The sequence below is a fragment of the Elgaria multicarinata genome, chromosome 8 (genome assembly GCF_023053635.1).
Source record: "Elgaria multicarinata webbii isolate HBS135686 ecotype San Diego chromosome 8, rElgMul1.1.pri, whole genome shotgun sequence".
Classification (NCBI taxonomy): Eukaryota; Metazoa; Chordata; class Lepidosauria; order Squamata; family Anguidae; genus Elgaria; species Elgaria multicarinata.
In genome coordinates, this window is record NC_086178.1 from 30,524,047 (window position 1) to 30,541,570 (window position 17,524).

At 40.7% G+C, this 17,524-nt stretch overlaps 1 protein-coding gene across 1 annotated transcript in view; it reads left to right on the forward strand.

The window, feature by feature from the left end:
- The window catches only part of PLCH1 (phospholipase C eta 1), a 138,187-nt gene that overhangs the window by 85,415 nt on the left and 35,248 nt on the right, over positions 1–17,524 (forward strand). Inside the window, exons 8-12 of the mRNA XM_063132064.1 lie at positions 1,171–1,374; positions 2,954–3,074; positions 3,953–4,124; positions 12,094–12,201; positions 14,773–14,934. Coding sequence (XP_062988134.1) covers positions 1,171–1,374; positions 2,954–3,074; positions 3,953–4,124; positions 12,094–12,201; positions 14,773–14,934 — 767 coding nt within the window. The remainder of the gene's footprint in view (positions 1–1,170; positions 1,375–2,953; positions 3,075–3,952; positions 4,125–12,093; positions 12,202–14,772; positions 14,935–17,524) is intronic.

A 17,524-nucleotide genomic window follows, 5' to 3' on the forward strand; every position in this document is an offset into this window, starting at 1 on the left:
AACGTGAGCAATCTTGCCTAAATCTACGCATCGGAATTGGCACAGCGAAGCTCTCTTGGGTTTGTGAGAGAGCTTTTCTCTCTCGCATATGTCCTCCCTTGGAGCCCGGAGAAAACAGACAGTCTGAAAACAAGTTTAATAAACAGGCTTTGGAGTTCTGGGACCTTCGTAGCCATACACTGCTGCTTATTTATTATTGAACTTCTTTTTTATTGTTCTGCTTGAATCTCTCCTTTTCTGTCATTGTTACTTTGTATAAAAAGCTTTCTTAAGGCTCCATTTGTTTAGAATTGCTTCTGTCTCACCTTCTTGGTTTCAGCTGAAAATGTTTTTGGTTTTTTTAAAATCCCTGCTGCTTGGTCATTATTTTTTACTTAATTTGTATTGCGAGTCAGCCATACGCCTGGTTGCTGCATACACCATCCATTACGTAAGTGGTGAGAGAGATGATATTCTGGCACCAATAGGCTGGATTTTTCGAAAGGGGTTTATTTGAGTCTGTTGCCTTTCCTTTTCAGGGGTGGGCAGAAAGTAGATTTCCAGATGCTTTGGGTTTCAACTCCCAGAAGCCCCTGCCAACATGTCCAATGGTCAGGAAAGCTGGGAGTTGAAGTCTAAAGGCCCTGCAGATCTTTGGGCTTTAAACCTCCCCCGCCCCACCAGCTATAGACTCAATCCAGATTGGGGAACCCACACCTGCAATTTCTGTTAAAAACAAGCTAACTATTTTGCAATAGAAATTGGTGAGATAGCAGAGTGAGCCATATTGTGCTCATAGTGGGAGGAGGATCAAAGCCCCCCAACCTCTGAACTAGGGTCCCAATATCCCTGTGACTACTGGGTAGTATCCGTATTAGTCCTACCTAGAGTAGACCTTTTGTAATGAATGAGACTTACATTGGTCATGACTAACTTGAGTCTCATTCATTTCACTGGGTCTACTCTAGGTAGAACTAACTGTAGATTAAAAGGGGGGAAAGTTGTAGCTGCTAGCTATGTCTTTAAAGTAATTTTCTGTTTTGGCCCTAAGTGTCTCGTTTTAATGGTGAAGCAATCTCTCTCTGAAATTTGTTATTCTTAACACTGTTTTTATTACTTATAAAAAGCCCAGTGTTGTGCTTAGTACACTTCTTTTTTACTAAAGACTTTCTGTTTCTTATTCCTTTGAAGGCTTTACGAACTTCATGCGCAGTCCTGCCTGTGATGTGTTCAACCCACTACACAGCGAGGTTCACCAGGATATGGATCAACCCCTCTGCAATTACTACATTTCTTCTTCTCATAACACGTACCTAACTGGAGACCAGCTTCTCTCTCAATCCAAAGTTGATATGTACGCCCGAGTTCTGCAGGATGGATGCCGGTGTCTTGAAGGTGCCCCATTGTTTTTATTTTGGGGTGGGATTTACACTAAATGTCAAAAGAGGGGACCCTCTTGTCACATTTATGGCAAGAATTTTAAAAGCCTTATGGGGGTGCAATACTGGACAATACACTACAATAATGGATGGCATCTACCATATTAAGATTTGTGAAAACTGTGTTTGCAAAGACATAACATAGTGGTGAGTTGCATGCAAATAGCATATTGACATTCTCCACTCTAGTTGTGGGCAGAGAAATTGGGGCAACTATTTCACCACATTTCTCCAGGGGGAGGAGAAATTCTCCTACGGTTTCTCTGGGGTGGGGCTCACTATTAGCAGTGGCACAGCAGCACAGCTTCTTAATTTTCTGTGCTGCTGTTTGTTGTTTTTACAGCTGCAGCAGCTGTGTTGGCAGTCTGCTCACCATTTTGTATCCTCCACAATGCACCCAAAGGCCTGCCCCTTCTCTCTCTCTCTCTTTCTCCCTCGTTTCCCCTTCCTCTTTGCCTTGAGGCTTCTGGAAGAGGGATAGATCACTTTTGCCAGAGATCTGAACTGATTATTTGAAATTAAGCCAAGGCACAGTTCTAGGCCTGCGGATTGCTCACTCCTGCTTTAAGGGATTGGTTAATCGAAACAGACATTGAATTCCCAAGAACATAGTCTGAGTACGCGAGGAGTGATTATCGCAGAGGTATATAGGGCTGGGGCTAAGTGTCAACAGGCAGTTTGGACTTGAGGGGCAGAACATAATGAGGAGCATGCTGGGAGTGGATGGCTACATGGTAAGGCTGTCTTAATTGGGAGGAAGCAGTCATTGACTGGGTTCGGATATCACATCTGCAATTCCTGAGTTGTTTAACCTAGGAATTGTAGGGATGAGCAGAGCACGTGATACATGCACTCATTATTTCCACTTTTAATCAACCCATAAATGCCCATTCCTGGGTTGTTTCATGATATGCGAATCTGAAACCCTGGATGGTTTATGGGTTACATTCCTGGGTAATTAATTAAAGTGGAAATGACAAGTACGCCTCCACCTAATTCCTCAGCTATCAATCCAGGAATTGCTGCCATGATATCCGAACCGGCTCATTGTTAAAGAGGTCCCTCTCCCTGCCTTGTTTTAATCTCCTTGGATAATCCCAGGGTATGTGAGTGCCCCAAAGAACCAGTTCAGCAGCCATGGATAATCTGTCAGCTAAATAATCAGACTTGTAGTACAAAAAACTACATTCTTAATGCATACAGTCCCAAATCTGCTCTAGCCGAGTGAAAGGCTAGTTAGCATTCTTACTCAGACTTCTCTTGTTTTCGTGCCTGGAAAACTCTTGCTAATTGTGCTTGATGATGATAATAGCATAGCAGTCAGCTTTAATCATCTACCAGCATGAGCTTTGTAAATTGTGGAAGATGAGACTCGATGTGTCTAATGAGTGGTTGCCCATTTTGTTGAGCAGGATTTGCACATGCCAGATCTGTGTGTATTACATCTCCCACACTCTTTTCAACAAAGAAAGAAAAAAGGTAACCTGTTCCTAAGAATAACATTTATGTGATGTACAACTTTTCTGTCTTGATAGTTGACTGCTGGGATGGTCCAGATGGGGAGCCTGTTGTGCATCATGGTTATACTCTTACCTCCAAAATACTCTTTAAAGATGTAGTGGAAGCAATCAATAAAAATGCCTTTACTAAAAATGAGTAAGTATAACCTTAACTTTGGATGATACATAGCAGTGCATGAGTTGTAATTCAGTATCATCATCTGCTAGAATCACAGAGAATCATGTCAATATCTTCTCATGGCTGGGTATATTTATTGTTAGACAACATTTTAAAATCTGGGTTCTTTTTTCTTTTTACTGTTTTTTGTTTACTTTTCAAGGCTAAAGCAAATTGTGTCTCACTGATACAATCACATTTCTTTTCTTTGGCTAGCAGAAATGTTTACTATTTTTTTTACTGTGTTTCAAGACTTGTAGGACAAGCCTGCATATCTTTACTACAAGTAAGTTACATTGCATTCAGTTGGATTTACTCCCTGTAAATGTGTTTAGAATTGCAGCCAAAGGGAACAGTCCAGAAGATGTTATATATTGGTGAAATCTGTTCTGTGTGAGTTTCTTTCAGCGGTGACTAGGAATGCAGCTGTAACAGTGAGATTAAGACAGCAGTCATCAATTTAAACTGGATTGTATTGTCTTTGCTCCACTTTTAAATCCAGGGATTGAGTGGCAGTTGTAGCTTTCTAACAAATAGGCTGATGAGGTTTTTCCTGCTTTCTTGACTGGCTGCCATTGCTAACATGGCTGTCCCACAGAAAACTGTGAGAGGCAACAAACACTTCTTTTGATATTCCAAAGCTATGTGAATTGGTTGGCTGTTGTTTTATTTCTTTTCCTCCTCTTTGGTGACAGCAGGGCTGGTGTGACAGCAAGAGATACGAAAGTGGTCATAAAACGATGAAGAGACGAAGTTATAAAAAACCCACACAAAATTGTTGCAATGTTACACTGTAAGTGGGTTAGATGTTTGCCAGGATAAATTGTTAAGACCTTGCATTTTTCTTCTTCTTTTAGGTTTCCAATTATATTGTCTATTGAAAATCACTGTAGTATTCAACAGCAAAAAAAAATTGCTCAATACCTCAAGGAGATTTTCAGTGACAGGCTGGACTTGAGTTCCGTGAGCTCTGGGGATTCCAACCAGCTTCCAAGTCCTCAGAGTTTGAAAGGCAAAGTCCTCGTGAAGGTAAATGGCTACGAACATAGCATTTGGTTAGTTGGCCAAATTGTTACTTTTACCCTAGCGCCTTTCCTCTGAATCATGTTCCTTTTGAAAGACAAGGTGTCTTTCACCTGCAGGTGTGCTGAGGTGTAAAATATATCTATAATAATAATAATAATAGATATAATGATAATAATAGATAATTATATAACAATTATAATAATAGAACTATAATAATAGAAATATGGAATGTTAACTTGGAAAGGACCCTGGGGGTCACCTAGTCCAACCCCCTGCTCCATGCAGGCATCTTACACCGACACAGTCCCTGACGGATGGCTATGCATCTTCTGCTTAAATACCTCCAGTGAAGGGGAGCCTCCCGGAGGAGTCTGTTCTACTATTGAACAGTTCATAATATTAGAAAGTTCCTTCTCAGATTTACTCAACCTCTGCTTCCTTGCAATTCCTTAATTCTAGCCTTGTCCTTGAACATAAAATAACAAGTATTTGCCTATATCCACGTAACAGCCCTCCAGAGGTTAGAAAATGGCAATCATCGTTTCCTCTTAATTTTCTTTTTCCCAGGCTAATAAACGTTTTTCTCAGTGGTGAGCGCGGGATTGGCCATACTCCAGATTCAACTCCCCCTTGTTTGGCGTTATCAATAGATTTATATAGGATTATCTCTATGGGCAGTATCCAAATGTGTCATGATGTTGTGCTAGTAGAAACTAGGTTTTGTACTATGCGCAAGAGAAGAATCCAACTAAGGTTAGATTTGTGCAATTGCAGTTGCACAAGTAGTTGTGCATTATGCTTGTGCTACCAGGCACATAACTGTTGTGCAACCAGTTTGTGCAACAGAAAGTTTCAGTGCGGCTCCCCTAGTGCTGTTTGAGTTTGTAGAATGGCACCATTGTATACTGCCCAATATTTATATCTATATATTATTTGATTAGAAATAAAGGAAACCCCATCTTTATACCATTTGGGCCGTAGTAGGGGCTACATTTTCACATAAGATGAATTGGGTATAGGTCCCTGAATACAGACATATCTAATTCACTGTGTGTACGTGCAGTATGAATGCATGATTGGAGTGGCTTCCTATGGCATATACACATGTTAAAGTAGATGTGTATGCATTGGTCACATATGCTGGGCTACTTGTACTTCTTCATTTGGCATGAGAGCGAGGCACAAAGGTATGTATGACACCCTCTTACAGAAGGCAGATCTAGGAAACCTGATGGCCCTTCAGAAGAGAAGAAATTTTCCAATTTCTGGGTCTGCCTTTCATACAGCTGCTGAGATCTGCCCTGGGAACACAGCCAGCTTTTGTTGCTGCTGCTTAGTTTTCATTTTAAAAAGAGAGCAATTTGACACTTCTTAGTTCTTTCACTTCTCCCTGGAGTATGCCACCAAGATGTGGTGACTTTTTATTTTAGTTTTAAAAAATATTAGTTACATTTATTAGATGTCAATTTTTGCAGACAGCAGCTTATAGAATGGAATTTCTAGCTTCCCTCTTTGAAATGTTACTCTGATATAAAATTTAAAAATAAAGACAACAAAAAAGAACAACACACACAATCATACAGCATGATCACTAAAGGAATAAAGAAATTCACTATGCAACCTACGCAGAAACTTACTGAAAATGCAAGTTCTATAGCGCATGATAGAATATTGAAAGAGTGGGACTGAATGTTGTCAACTTTTTAAAATAATAATAATAATAATAATAATAATAATAATAATAATTATTATTATTATTATTTCTTGCCCGCCTCTCCATTTTGATCGAGGTGGGGAACAACAATAAGCGATAAAATACATAAAAATGAATTAAAACATAATATACATTGTTAAAAACATCCTAAAAACATACTAAAACATTCTAAAAAATCTTAAAATTCCACTGGATAGTCTCAATGGTTAGTCTCAAGCCATCCCTATACTTCCTGGGTATGACATTGGCTTGACCTGGTACATTTTATTTCCTCCTGATTCTGTTATAAAACAAGTATTGCAGTAGAGATCAAAAGATTCCAAACGATGCAAGGAGAGCACCCTCCATAAAACAGTGCTGTTCTTATCAGTATTTGGTACTAATAAAAATCAGGGGATACAGGTGAGCAGACTTTGTAACATGCACATGTAATTTCCTGATCATCAATCTTGGCCAGACCTTTTATTAATAACACGCTCCAAATATCACATTTTATCTGCTCCTGCAAGGAAGGTTTTGTCATTCTGAGTAACGTTATTGATCCAGCAAGTCAGTGCTGTACAGTGCTGTTAAAACTGACCGATAAAAGTTTCTCCAAGGGAGAGCCCTGCTGAAGTAGAGCATCAGACAAGTATAAAGATAAATGCTACAAACATAAAGGAGAAAAAAGCTTGTAAGTACGTTGTATAGCAGTATTGCAGTTACACACTTCCTTGATCAAAGCCACTGTGTGGCTTTGCAAATTATTCATTGGTATGTATCAGTGGATACGGTGGTAATTTGGCAAGTCTTCCCTTGCTGCCTTTTATTTTATTTTATTTGCCACATATCTATGCTGCCCCATAACTAGGGTTTTCTGGGCAGCTTGCTACAAATATTAAAATGCAATGAAAAACAATAAAAATACAAATGCAGCATAAAAATCACAGCAGAGAGGGAAAAAAACATCAATACACAGCATAGACAGATATTTAAATTCTGAACATTTCAGAAGATCAGAAATCTCTAAAAGCTTCTAACAGCGCACTCCTATACATCTCTGCTCAGAAGTAAGTTCCATTGAGTTCTGTGGGGCTTATTTCTGAGTAAGTGGGTATAAGGTTGCAGCCTGAGAAGCCCTTTAAAAGCCCTTAAAAGCTTTGGAGACGAAAAGGGTATTCTCCTGGCACCATTAGGAATTCAACGTATGCACCAGACAAATCTCTCTGGCATCGACAACCGGGGTGCTAAGACTGAAAAGCCCCTCTTCGTAGTAGCCACCAGCGAAATCTTAGTAAGGACACTTGGAGAAGGTTCTCCAATGATGACTTCAAGGTCCAGGTAGATATCTGGAAGGAGGCAATCCTCCTGGTAACATCACCCCAGACCATTTATCTCTGTCACTTGAGGCTCAGGTGGTTTTGGTGGCACAGAGTGCCTTCTACCAACTTTGGTTGGTGGCCCAGCTATGCCCCTATCTGGACAGGGATAACCTGGCTTCAGTTTTCTATGCTCTAGTAACCTGCAAGTTACAGTAGATTATTGCAATGCACTCTATGTGGGGCTCCCTCTGAAGATGGTTCAGAAACTGCAGTTTGTGCAAAATGTGGCGGCCAGATTGATAACGGGGACCAAAAGATTCGAACATATAAGACCGACTCTGGTCCGCTTGCATTGGCTGCCTGTACATTTCCAAGCCCGATTCAAGGTGCTGGTTTTAACCGATAAAGCCTTACATGGCTCAGGGCCACATTACCTGACCGAATGCCTCTCCCGACATGAACCCACCCGTACACTGTGCTCAACATCTAATGTCCTACTCCGAGGGAAGCTCGGAGGATGGCAACAAGGGAGAGGGCCTTTTCAGTGGTGGCCCCCCAATTATGGAATGATCTCCCCAATGAGGCCCGCCTGGTGCCAACAGTGATACCTTTTCCCAGGCATTTAGCAATATGTGACAAACTTTACTGATCCTAGATTTGTTTTAAAAGTTGTTTATAGTTGTTTTAAATGTATGTTTCTGTGTATGTTGTATGGTTTTGTAGTTTTAAATTTTGTATATCGTTTTTAAGTGTTTTAATCTTATGTAAACTGCCCAGAGAGCTTAGGCTATGGGGCGGTATACAAATGTAATTAATAATCATTAATAATATAAATAATGATTTAGCTAAAGGTTAAAAAGTAGGCTCAGAAATGGAGTGGAAACCAGGGGAGATGGCAAAGTATTGCTGGTATGATATGATTGAAACAACCAGACCCATTAACAATATTTAAAGCTCTACTTTTGACTAGCTGAGGTTTCTGGACTGTTTTTATAAACAGCCACACTTACAACGTGTTGCAGTAACCCTTTACTGGGGACCAGTAATTCTGCACCTGGTGTAATTGCATCATTCAGTTACCCCATGCAGAGATACAGCAGAAGACCCACCATTCGCCTAAGTAACTGCTCCGAGGTTCCACTCAAACCTAGAGCGGTGACTCATGCAGAGACATGTAGAAGAAGGCTATCAGAACTGCAGGAGACACTGAACTAGAGTGTTTGTTTGGATATAGGAATCGCTGAGAGATTCTATTATATTCAGCGGTACATGAATAAATAAATAATAAATAAACGGGAAACCAGAGTTCACATCATCTGTGGAGCTGACTGGGTGACCTCATGCAAATCACTTAGCCTGACCTACCTCAAAGGGTTGATGTGTCATTGAAATGACATTCTGAGCTTCTTGGAGAAATGGGCAGAATACAAATTTAACATTTGTAACTGATGTACGGAGGATTGTTAGAATGGGAAAATTCCACTTGGTAAAATAAGCATCAGTCTGCAATGAGTTATATGCTTCATGAGACCTTTAATGGGCCTCTTCTTTGTCTGTGTGGGCTGTCAAAGGTGACCACTTGTTCTTGTCTCTTTGTGGCTCTGGTTCCAATTCAGAAGCTGCAATAGTGCTAGCCTTAACTGTCTCATATTACAGAACTGAATAACCTGACAAAGGTGAGCATGAAACAGCCATAGATCCTCTTACACAAAGACACACTGATAAAAAGCACAGCTCAGTCAGGAGCATATGGAAACCTGCCGGGTGGGTGGATGGGGAGGAGAGGGCTCTTGGCAGAGCCTTTCTCTCCGTGAATTTTCCTTGTCAAAGAATTCGTCTTCTTGAAGGTTTTGTTATATAGCCTGTCAAGTTCTAGCGTTATTTTTTTTTTAAAAAATTGACCCTGTCATGCTGTACTTGAGAAATATGAGGACCCTGAAATTCCAACCCACAGCTATATAACATTTTTATGATTGTATCCTTCAGATGTCCCCAATACATGTGCCTTTGTACACCCACATCAACCCCAATGTTCATAGTGTTTCCAGTTTGTTATCAAACTACAGAAGCCCAAAATTAAGTACAAAAGACTCATGGAGATGTAAGGCTCTACCGCGTTGTGTTGCCTGAACTATGGTTACAATCCCAGAAGTATAGTGAAACCATAGTGTAGCTAGCCTGTCTCTGGAGAGTGTGTGTAGGCAGACTCCAACAGATCTGCTTCTCACAGAGATAAGGAAGAAGTAGAGAGACTGACTGGAGGCTACAATGAAAAAAACACTTTTAAAACCCCATTGGACTTAGTGGAATGAAGGAAGATAGGGCACTTTTTGTAGCAACTCTGACCATTGGTCAGTGACTACACTGACTGATGCCACGGTTAAAACTTGGGATCTTCTGCTTGGGCAAAGCATACACTATACTGCTAAGCCGTGTCCGTGTTTCTGATTAAGCATGCATAGGATTACACTATAAGTCTGCACTGAGCAAACCATGGTTGGTGAATAACCATGGTTAAAAAGAAAATCACATCATTGGTTTTACATGTGAACCGCCCAGAGAGCTTGTGAACAGCCCAGAGAGCTCCGGCTATTGGGCGGTATAGAAATGTAATTAATTAATTAATAAATAAATGTAATTAATTACATCCTGATTGAAGCCAATCCTTAACAACTGTTTGAGTATCCAGATGTAATGCTTAACAATGGTTGATAAAAAAAATTAACTATGGTATATGTCTGTGTTAGGGTCAGAGGTAGTGAAGTCAAGTCTTTTCAACCTTTGTCAAAGGAACTGAAAGAATATGGACAACGAAGACATGCAAAATGTGTGTGTGGAGCCAATCACAACCACTAAAGAAATAAAGGAATTCACTAATTATAAAACTTTGTCTATAATTGATTTTTTATATTTATATTCTAGTTGTCATCGTTATGAGTTAATAACAAGCTGGTACTAAAATACTCCCAAAGCACGTACAGTATTATATAAAGTGCTCTCGTACAACTCTAAGTGGAACCAGCGTGTTTCTCTGCTGTTGAGCTTGCAGGCCTGTTCTGACCCATTACTGTCTAAAAGATTTAAGATGCTCATTTACAAAAATGTCAGCTAATGCACATTTGTCACTATCAAGAACACAGGCAAATTTGCTAGTTTTGTGCTTCGAAGAAAATCCTTGTGATTAGGTAATATGAATGCCATGCTTACTGTAAAACTCAAAACTCTAATTAAAAAAAACAACTAGGGATGTTAGTTTTTTCTGCAGATCTTCACATTGAAAATACAGTTAATTCCTGGATTGACACCGGATTAGAAAGACACATCCAGCAGCATTCTGCAGCCCACATTGCAGGATCCAATTTTTCATTAATTACTTGAATGTAAGAGTAGAGTGTGTGGATAATAATGGGATGGGGCACGCAAAACTGAAAAGGACTGCAAACAATTTAGAAGATTTTTAATAAAATATTTTGCAACCTATATCAATAAACCGGAGAGCCAAATGGATAGTAATGAAATGTAACAGGCATAAAGCATTATGTAGAAGGAAATATAAAAGAACAAATATATAAGACAGTTTACATGTTTAGAACTGTTAGCCTTCCATGAATGCGCTATGTCAGGGTGAAGTGAAGGATCACATATTGGAATATGTGATCCTTCACGTATTTGCTCCCCAGTGTGAAAAACAGTTTGCCCATGGAAAGCTTCAGGTGGAAGAATGCTAACCTAGTCTTCTCACCAACACACTAATTCTATGAGGAGGTGATTTTTGTAGGGGGAGCATTAAAATGTACCATTTCCCTCATGTGGCTGTAAGTCATTACAGTCCTAGAAAGAGCTGCACCACACGCTATCTCAGAATGCATATCTTGCTCTGAAAAGGAGGAGGATTAGCTAGGAAACAGCAATCAGAACAATTTGAAGTCATGAATTCAAAGCTGAATCATCAGTCAACCACTTGGCCAACCCTGCCATAAGGCAGAATGAAATGGCTGCCAGAGGCAGTGTATTTCTGGGTACCATGAAAGGGCAATATATAGTTATTATTATTATTATTATTATTATTATTATTATTATTATTATTATTATTATTATTTTACTCCCAGGGAGAAACGGTTGTGAGATTTTCTGTCTCGAGTGCCAAAATAACTTGGCACTCGGGATTGCACTTTGTTTTAGGTAGGTGGGTGCCATTTGCAAAACGTCTTGGGCTGGCCCCGGTCAAACAAGTGATGTTTCAGCTCAAAGAAGCTGCATTGTCATGTCTACAGAATCTTCCTTTCCCTATCTTAGGAATTAAAGGTGCTGATGTACTCAGAACTACTGAGACCTCATGTGTTCAGTCCTAGGCACCAAATAGGACTAAATATTTTAAGAAGTTTATAATATTGCAAGGTGTTCAGGACAGGGATCTGTCTTTTTGTAAACCACCATTTATATTAATGATGTTATATTTTGATAACGACAGTCATGTTTCTAAGGAGAGATTCAAGTTGATAAAATATGTGTTTGGTGCATAATATGACAAAAACCTGAAGGATATGATTGTATTTAACCTAGATGAATCTTCCCCAACCTGGTGCTCCCGAGATGTGTTAGACTGCAGTTCCCATAATTCCCAGCCAAAATGACCTTTGGAATTATGGGACTTACAGTCCAACATATCTGGAAGGCGGCAGTCTGGGGAAATCTGGCCCAGATAATAGAGGACTGTAGGTTTCACTTATTTGAAGGATGAAAACAAAGAAATATATACCTATTACTAGTTCCATCCTACCGTTCTTCAGCTATTAGTAACTTTATATGGGATATTGGTGTATTGTATAAACTCATTGAATCTGTTTGGATGACTGTGATATATTTATTGTCAGGGAATATGTTTTGCTGTGCAATAAAGTTTGATTTGATTTGAATTTAAAAATCATTATAGCAATATTGTTATATTCATTTCCAGGGTAAAAAGCTTCCCTATAGTCTTGGTGCAGATGCTGAAGAAGGCGAGGTTTCTGATGAAGACAGCGCTGATGAAATTGAAGATGATTGCAAGCTAAAGCTCTCTTATGTAAGTGCGCACAATTATTTCTTCATAGCTTTTTTTCCCCAACTGTGCAATAAACCTACATTTTCCACACAGCTTAGACTGAGATGCTGGGTCATGCTTGCGTTTTACGTTTGCGTTAAAATCCCTAAACTGAAAATGTGATAATGACCTTGTTCCCACTTATCGTAAGGTGGCATGGGAAATACTTCCCAGCGGTGAGATCCCATGCTACCACAGTAAGCTTCTGCATCCAAGACCTTTATTTATTTATTTGGATATTTATTTGGATATTTATAAACTACCCTTAATCAAACGAGATCAGGGTGGCAAACAAGGCCTACTACCAAAATTTAGTTTGTAAGTTCATTGAAGCAGGGACCTATTTTTTTTATGAAACTCTGTAGAATACTAATGATGCATTATTATACTTCTAATGTTGGATCCAAGCTTTTGCTGTCAGGACGCTCCTTCTGGAAGGAGTGGAGGAATGGGGATTTTTTTACTTAGTCTTCTGTTCCCCTGCAGCCTACTGTATGTCCTGAAAATCTACCCAGGAGTGTTGGGACCATCCAGAACAGTGTGGGTGGGAGCACAGGAGGCTGCAGGAACAATGAGGAACTGGTAAAAATCACTTCACCCCACCGGGAAGCACTGCTGCATCTCACCTCCCTCCATGATCAGGAGGGCAACTCCGGATGCATCCCAATAATAATAATATAAGACTAAAATATTTTTTCATTATTATAAAGCTGCTTCTTAAGGATTTACTTAATCTCTCCCCCCCCCCCCAAATTCTGTATTTATTACATGGTCGTCCCCACTCCTCTGTTTTCTCCTCTTCAGATTTTCTCTTTTCCAGTTGTGTTTATAATTTCATACACTCAGTGGAAAAGCAGCATGGCTGATCCATTATGAACAGATGTTCTGTTCTAGCCCAGAGGAAGTCATACTTGACTGGTTCAGAATATTTCTACACCGGTCAAATATATATAGTCTGATACAAAGTTAATCAGCCCAGGAGTTGGCAAGAGCAGTGGTTAAGTCCAGTGAGTGTAGGTCTGCATGTGACCATGTGAATTTGGTTTTTAAATGTCCACCTTGCCCTCAGTGGAGCTATTGTGTCTAACAATACATTTGCAAAATGTTCTGTTTGTTTTCCTGCTTCCTCATTTGCATCATCTGTTGGGACATAAACATTTTGCAGGTGGTCTTGGGAATTGTTTTGTTGCTTAGATATAACAGGTCCCATCAGATTTGGTTTTGAGAGAGCAGATGCTCATGATACTTTCTCTCTCCCCCTTCTTTTTTTTTAAAAGATTCTTATCACAGGCTACCTCAAAATATCAGACACTTCTCTCATTCTTGAATGTCATTTATGCAGAAAGGACCCAAACTGTTCCTTTGCTGAAGTCAAATGTACACACATTTTGTGTGCAGGTGTATGTGTGTGAATAGGGCAGCTTCCTCCCCCAAATGATGAAAATCAGAATAATGCACAACACTGGTTAATTCTTTGGGAGACGGTTTGGCATGCAGGCATGCAGTGATCCAAGAAATTATTTCCCCCCAGCACTTCCTCTCTATGAAAGTATTTCATTTTCTGTAGTGAAATCCACAGTAGGAGCTGGAAGCAAGCATGGGCAGGAGAACTCACATTTTGCAGCTCCCATCTCCATTCCATCCCATTCCATTTTCATGCTTCGGTATGGAAAGGAATCCTGGACTCGGGCCAGAGGGACTGAACACGTTTCTACCCTGAATCCCAAATACCATGCCACCGAATATTGCAGGCTAACATTATGTCACATTTTAGTGCATCCTATCACCGTCTTCTACAACCTGGTGTTTTCCAGAAGTGTTGGACTACAACTGCAAGCATGCACCAGCTAGCATGACTAGGGGGCAGGCAGTGTGGGGCATGATGGGAGTTGTAGTCCAACACATCTGGAAGACACTAGGTTGGGGGATGCTGATGTACACATGCCTTGCATGTTCCTTGTGACATTTTAGTGTATCCCCACGATTCACATCAGGAAATGATGTATTGTACTTTCTCTACAGCTAAAGAGAAGCCTTGTGGGGCCTTTGTTGTGCTTCTCCTTCTGTTTGTGGAGTGAAGCCATTCCATGACCATTTTACCATGACCAGGCCTCCAGCCACACACACACATGGTTAACCGATGTTCTCGCTTTCTCCAAACAGTGGTATGAACTGGACTGTTGGTGTATGTGGGTCATGTGTGTGGAATCCTCACATCCATCTGTTTAAGCCCTGGTGGTTTCAGTGCACCCTATGAGAAGGGAGCTATGGTAGACCTTAACACAGTCTATTTCTTAAGATAGCTGCCAGAGGAATGTTAGGAGAGGCTTGAATCTTTCAGGGAAAGCATTACTGGCATTTGTTGCTCCCTCAGGAATTCTAAAGGACAAAATATAGAATAAAAACTCTGCTTGAAGAGTTCTACTTCAAAAGAAGGGTAACTGAACTTGTAGAGGGAATCAGCTTACTTGGGTGGAAATGTCTATCCAGTTCTATTTGTTTTTTTAAAAGTAACTCAACAATTTGCACTGATGGTTTGCGGATCTCTTTCAGAGTAATGGCACAACTGAGCACCAGATAGAGTCCTTTATAAGGAAGAAACTTGAATCCTTGTTAAAAGAGTCTCAGATCAGGGACAAAGAAGACCCCGACTGCTTCACTGTGAGGGCACTTCTAAAAGCAACACATGAGGGCTTAAATGTAAACTTCAAACAGGTAAGAATCCCCACCCCCACCCCATTCCCCCAAGTACTTCTATCTCTAGTGTTGTTGAGATGGAGTTAACATTTATTGCAAACTTGCTATGTAGAACAAATAGCCATTCTTCCTTTTTATACAAGAAACCCCTTGTGGTGAAATGTGCAAAAGGCCTTTAAAAGAAAGCTGTTTTGAAAAGAAGCTACTTCTCCCACCCTCGCTCAAATCAGGAAGTGGCGCAAATCTATCCATCTATCAAGGCCTGGCCCTACTGTGAGACAGAGTGAGGCAGCTGCCTCAGGGAGCAGATTTACAAGGGCAGCAAATAGTTAGCTATTCAGTTTATTAATATTTTTACTGCTAGAAGGGAGGAATGGCATTTTGGGGATTTTCTGCCTCATGTGCCTAAATATTGTGCTTGACTTTGCATCCTATGCTTCTTGACTTGGGTGAGTGAGGAGCGTCATTTGCTGCTCAGTCTCAGGTAGCAGAATGTCTTGGGAAGACCTCTATCATCTATATCTATAGATTGATCTGTCTAGCTCTCTGTCTGTTATCTATCATCTATCTATCTTTTTAGTTATTACTGAAAGTAATTGCTTACACGTGATTTTACAGGCTCTAGATCATGAAGATAATATTTTACATTTGATTCTTTTCTTTGTCCTAGAGTTCTAATACACAGAGACTACCTGGGCTAGCAAGAATTTGTTTAGCCAGTTAAATTCATTGTTTGGTCTTATCCTCATGAGCAGACTTCCCCAAGCAGGTGCCCTCCAGATGTGATGGACTACAATTCTTTTGTGAGATGTAGCAACAGCTACCAACTTGGATGGCTTTAAAATGGGATTAGACACATTCATATAGGATACGGCTATTCAGGGCAACTAGTCATGATGGCTGTTCATGAAAACCTTTACACTGTGCACTACCATCCAGATCAGAGGCAGCAATCCCAGTTGCTGGGGAACAACAGTGGGAGAGGACAATTGCTCCCATGGCTGCCTGTGGGCTTCTCATAGGCATTTGGTTGACTACTGTGGAAAAAGAATGCTGGACTAGAAAGGCCTTTGGTCTGACCCAACAGAGCTCTTTTTGTGTTCCTAAAATGCTTTGTGATGCTTTATTCCAGGGGTATCCCACCATTTTAGGCCCATGGGCCCCATTTGGCATTTTGAAAGAGTGCCCTGGGTACCACCACAACTTGACTGCTGTGGGGGGTTAGGGGGCCCATCACAAAAATGTTAGGAGTGCCCCCTTATCTATATTTGTGTGTGCGTGCATGAATGTGTGCCCCTGGTTGAATCCTGTATTAGGCCTACTTGGAGTAGACCCTTCGAAATTAAAGGGACATACATTAGTTATGACTAACCTAGGTCCCATTCATTTTAATGGGTGTACTTGAAGTAGAACTAATATTGGCTTTAACCACCTCTGGGTGCACTACTGCTTTCTTTCTCTGGCTCTTTTTTCTCTCTCTGACTATTCTTCCTTCCTTCTTCCTTCCGCTCTCTCTGGCTCCTCTCTCCCTCGCTTTTCCTTCCTTGTCACCCTTCCTTCTCCCCCCCCCTCTCTCTTTCTCTCTTTCTTTGGCTCCTATCCCTCTGGCTCCTCTTTCTCTCTCCTTTCTTTCCTGCTTCTTTCTAGCTCTCTGACTCCTCTCTTTTTCTCTGCTTTCCTTTCTTTCCACCTTTCTCTTGCTTTATAGTTTCTCTCCCTCCCTCCCTTCCTTCTGTCTCTCTGGATGCCCTTCCTTCCTCTCTTTCTCTGTGGTTTCTTCCTCCCCACCACCACGATTTGCTTTTTCTTTTTCTGTCTCCTTCCCCATTCCCATGGAACTGAATGAACAATTCCTCCATTCATTTGCGTGGGGTGAGAAAAAGCCCCCCTCCAAGGATCCTGTCACCCTAAGTGTCCTTGGTGGTGGTGGTGGGGTGGACATCATCCTTCCTCCAGCCATTTTTTCGGCAGGGGGCCTTTTTCACTCCCTAGAGAAGCCTATGTGAGGAATTGCTGCATAGGCTTATAAAGGGAGCAAAAATAGCTTGGCAGGTGCCTCAGCGTGGCATAAAGAATTGTAAAGGAGAAGGGATGGTTTCCAAGATTCGCATGAAAAGGCTGGAATGTGCTGCCTGAACTGTGATCTAAGAGCTGCCTGATGTTTTCCAAGGAGCCAAGTCCTTGGTTTAGTTCAGCCATTAGTCATAGGTAGCCAGTGATTGAGTGCTGCATGCATGGTGTTGCTTTGCCAACTGTTGGGATCAAGGAAGGCAGTATGGTTTGGGACTACATCCAGGTCTTCATTTGGAAGGTGGGCAAGCAGAAGAATGATGTAGTGTGATGGTAGCACTTCCCTTGGAAAGTGAAACTGTAGACTTTTGTATTTTTCAGAAGTTCCAGCTATGAGTTACCGACTTGACTGAAGCTTTTTTGATGTTTTTAGTATTTTGTTTGTTAGCTACCGTAAGAGCTGTCACTGGCTGCCATATATGTTTTAGACTAAAGAAATACATGCAATACAGAGAATGCCGAGCCATTTTTTCTTTTATATGGGCATTTCATTAATAGTTTTTAATTGACTGTTGAGCTATCCAAAAACAGAGAGTCT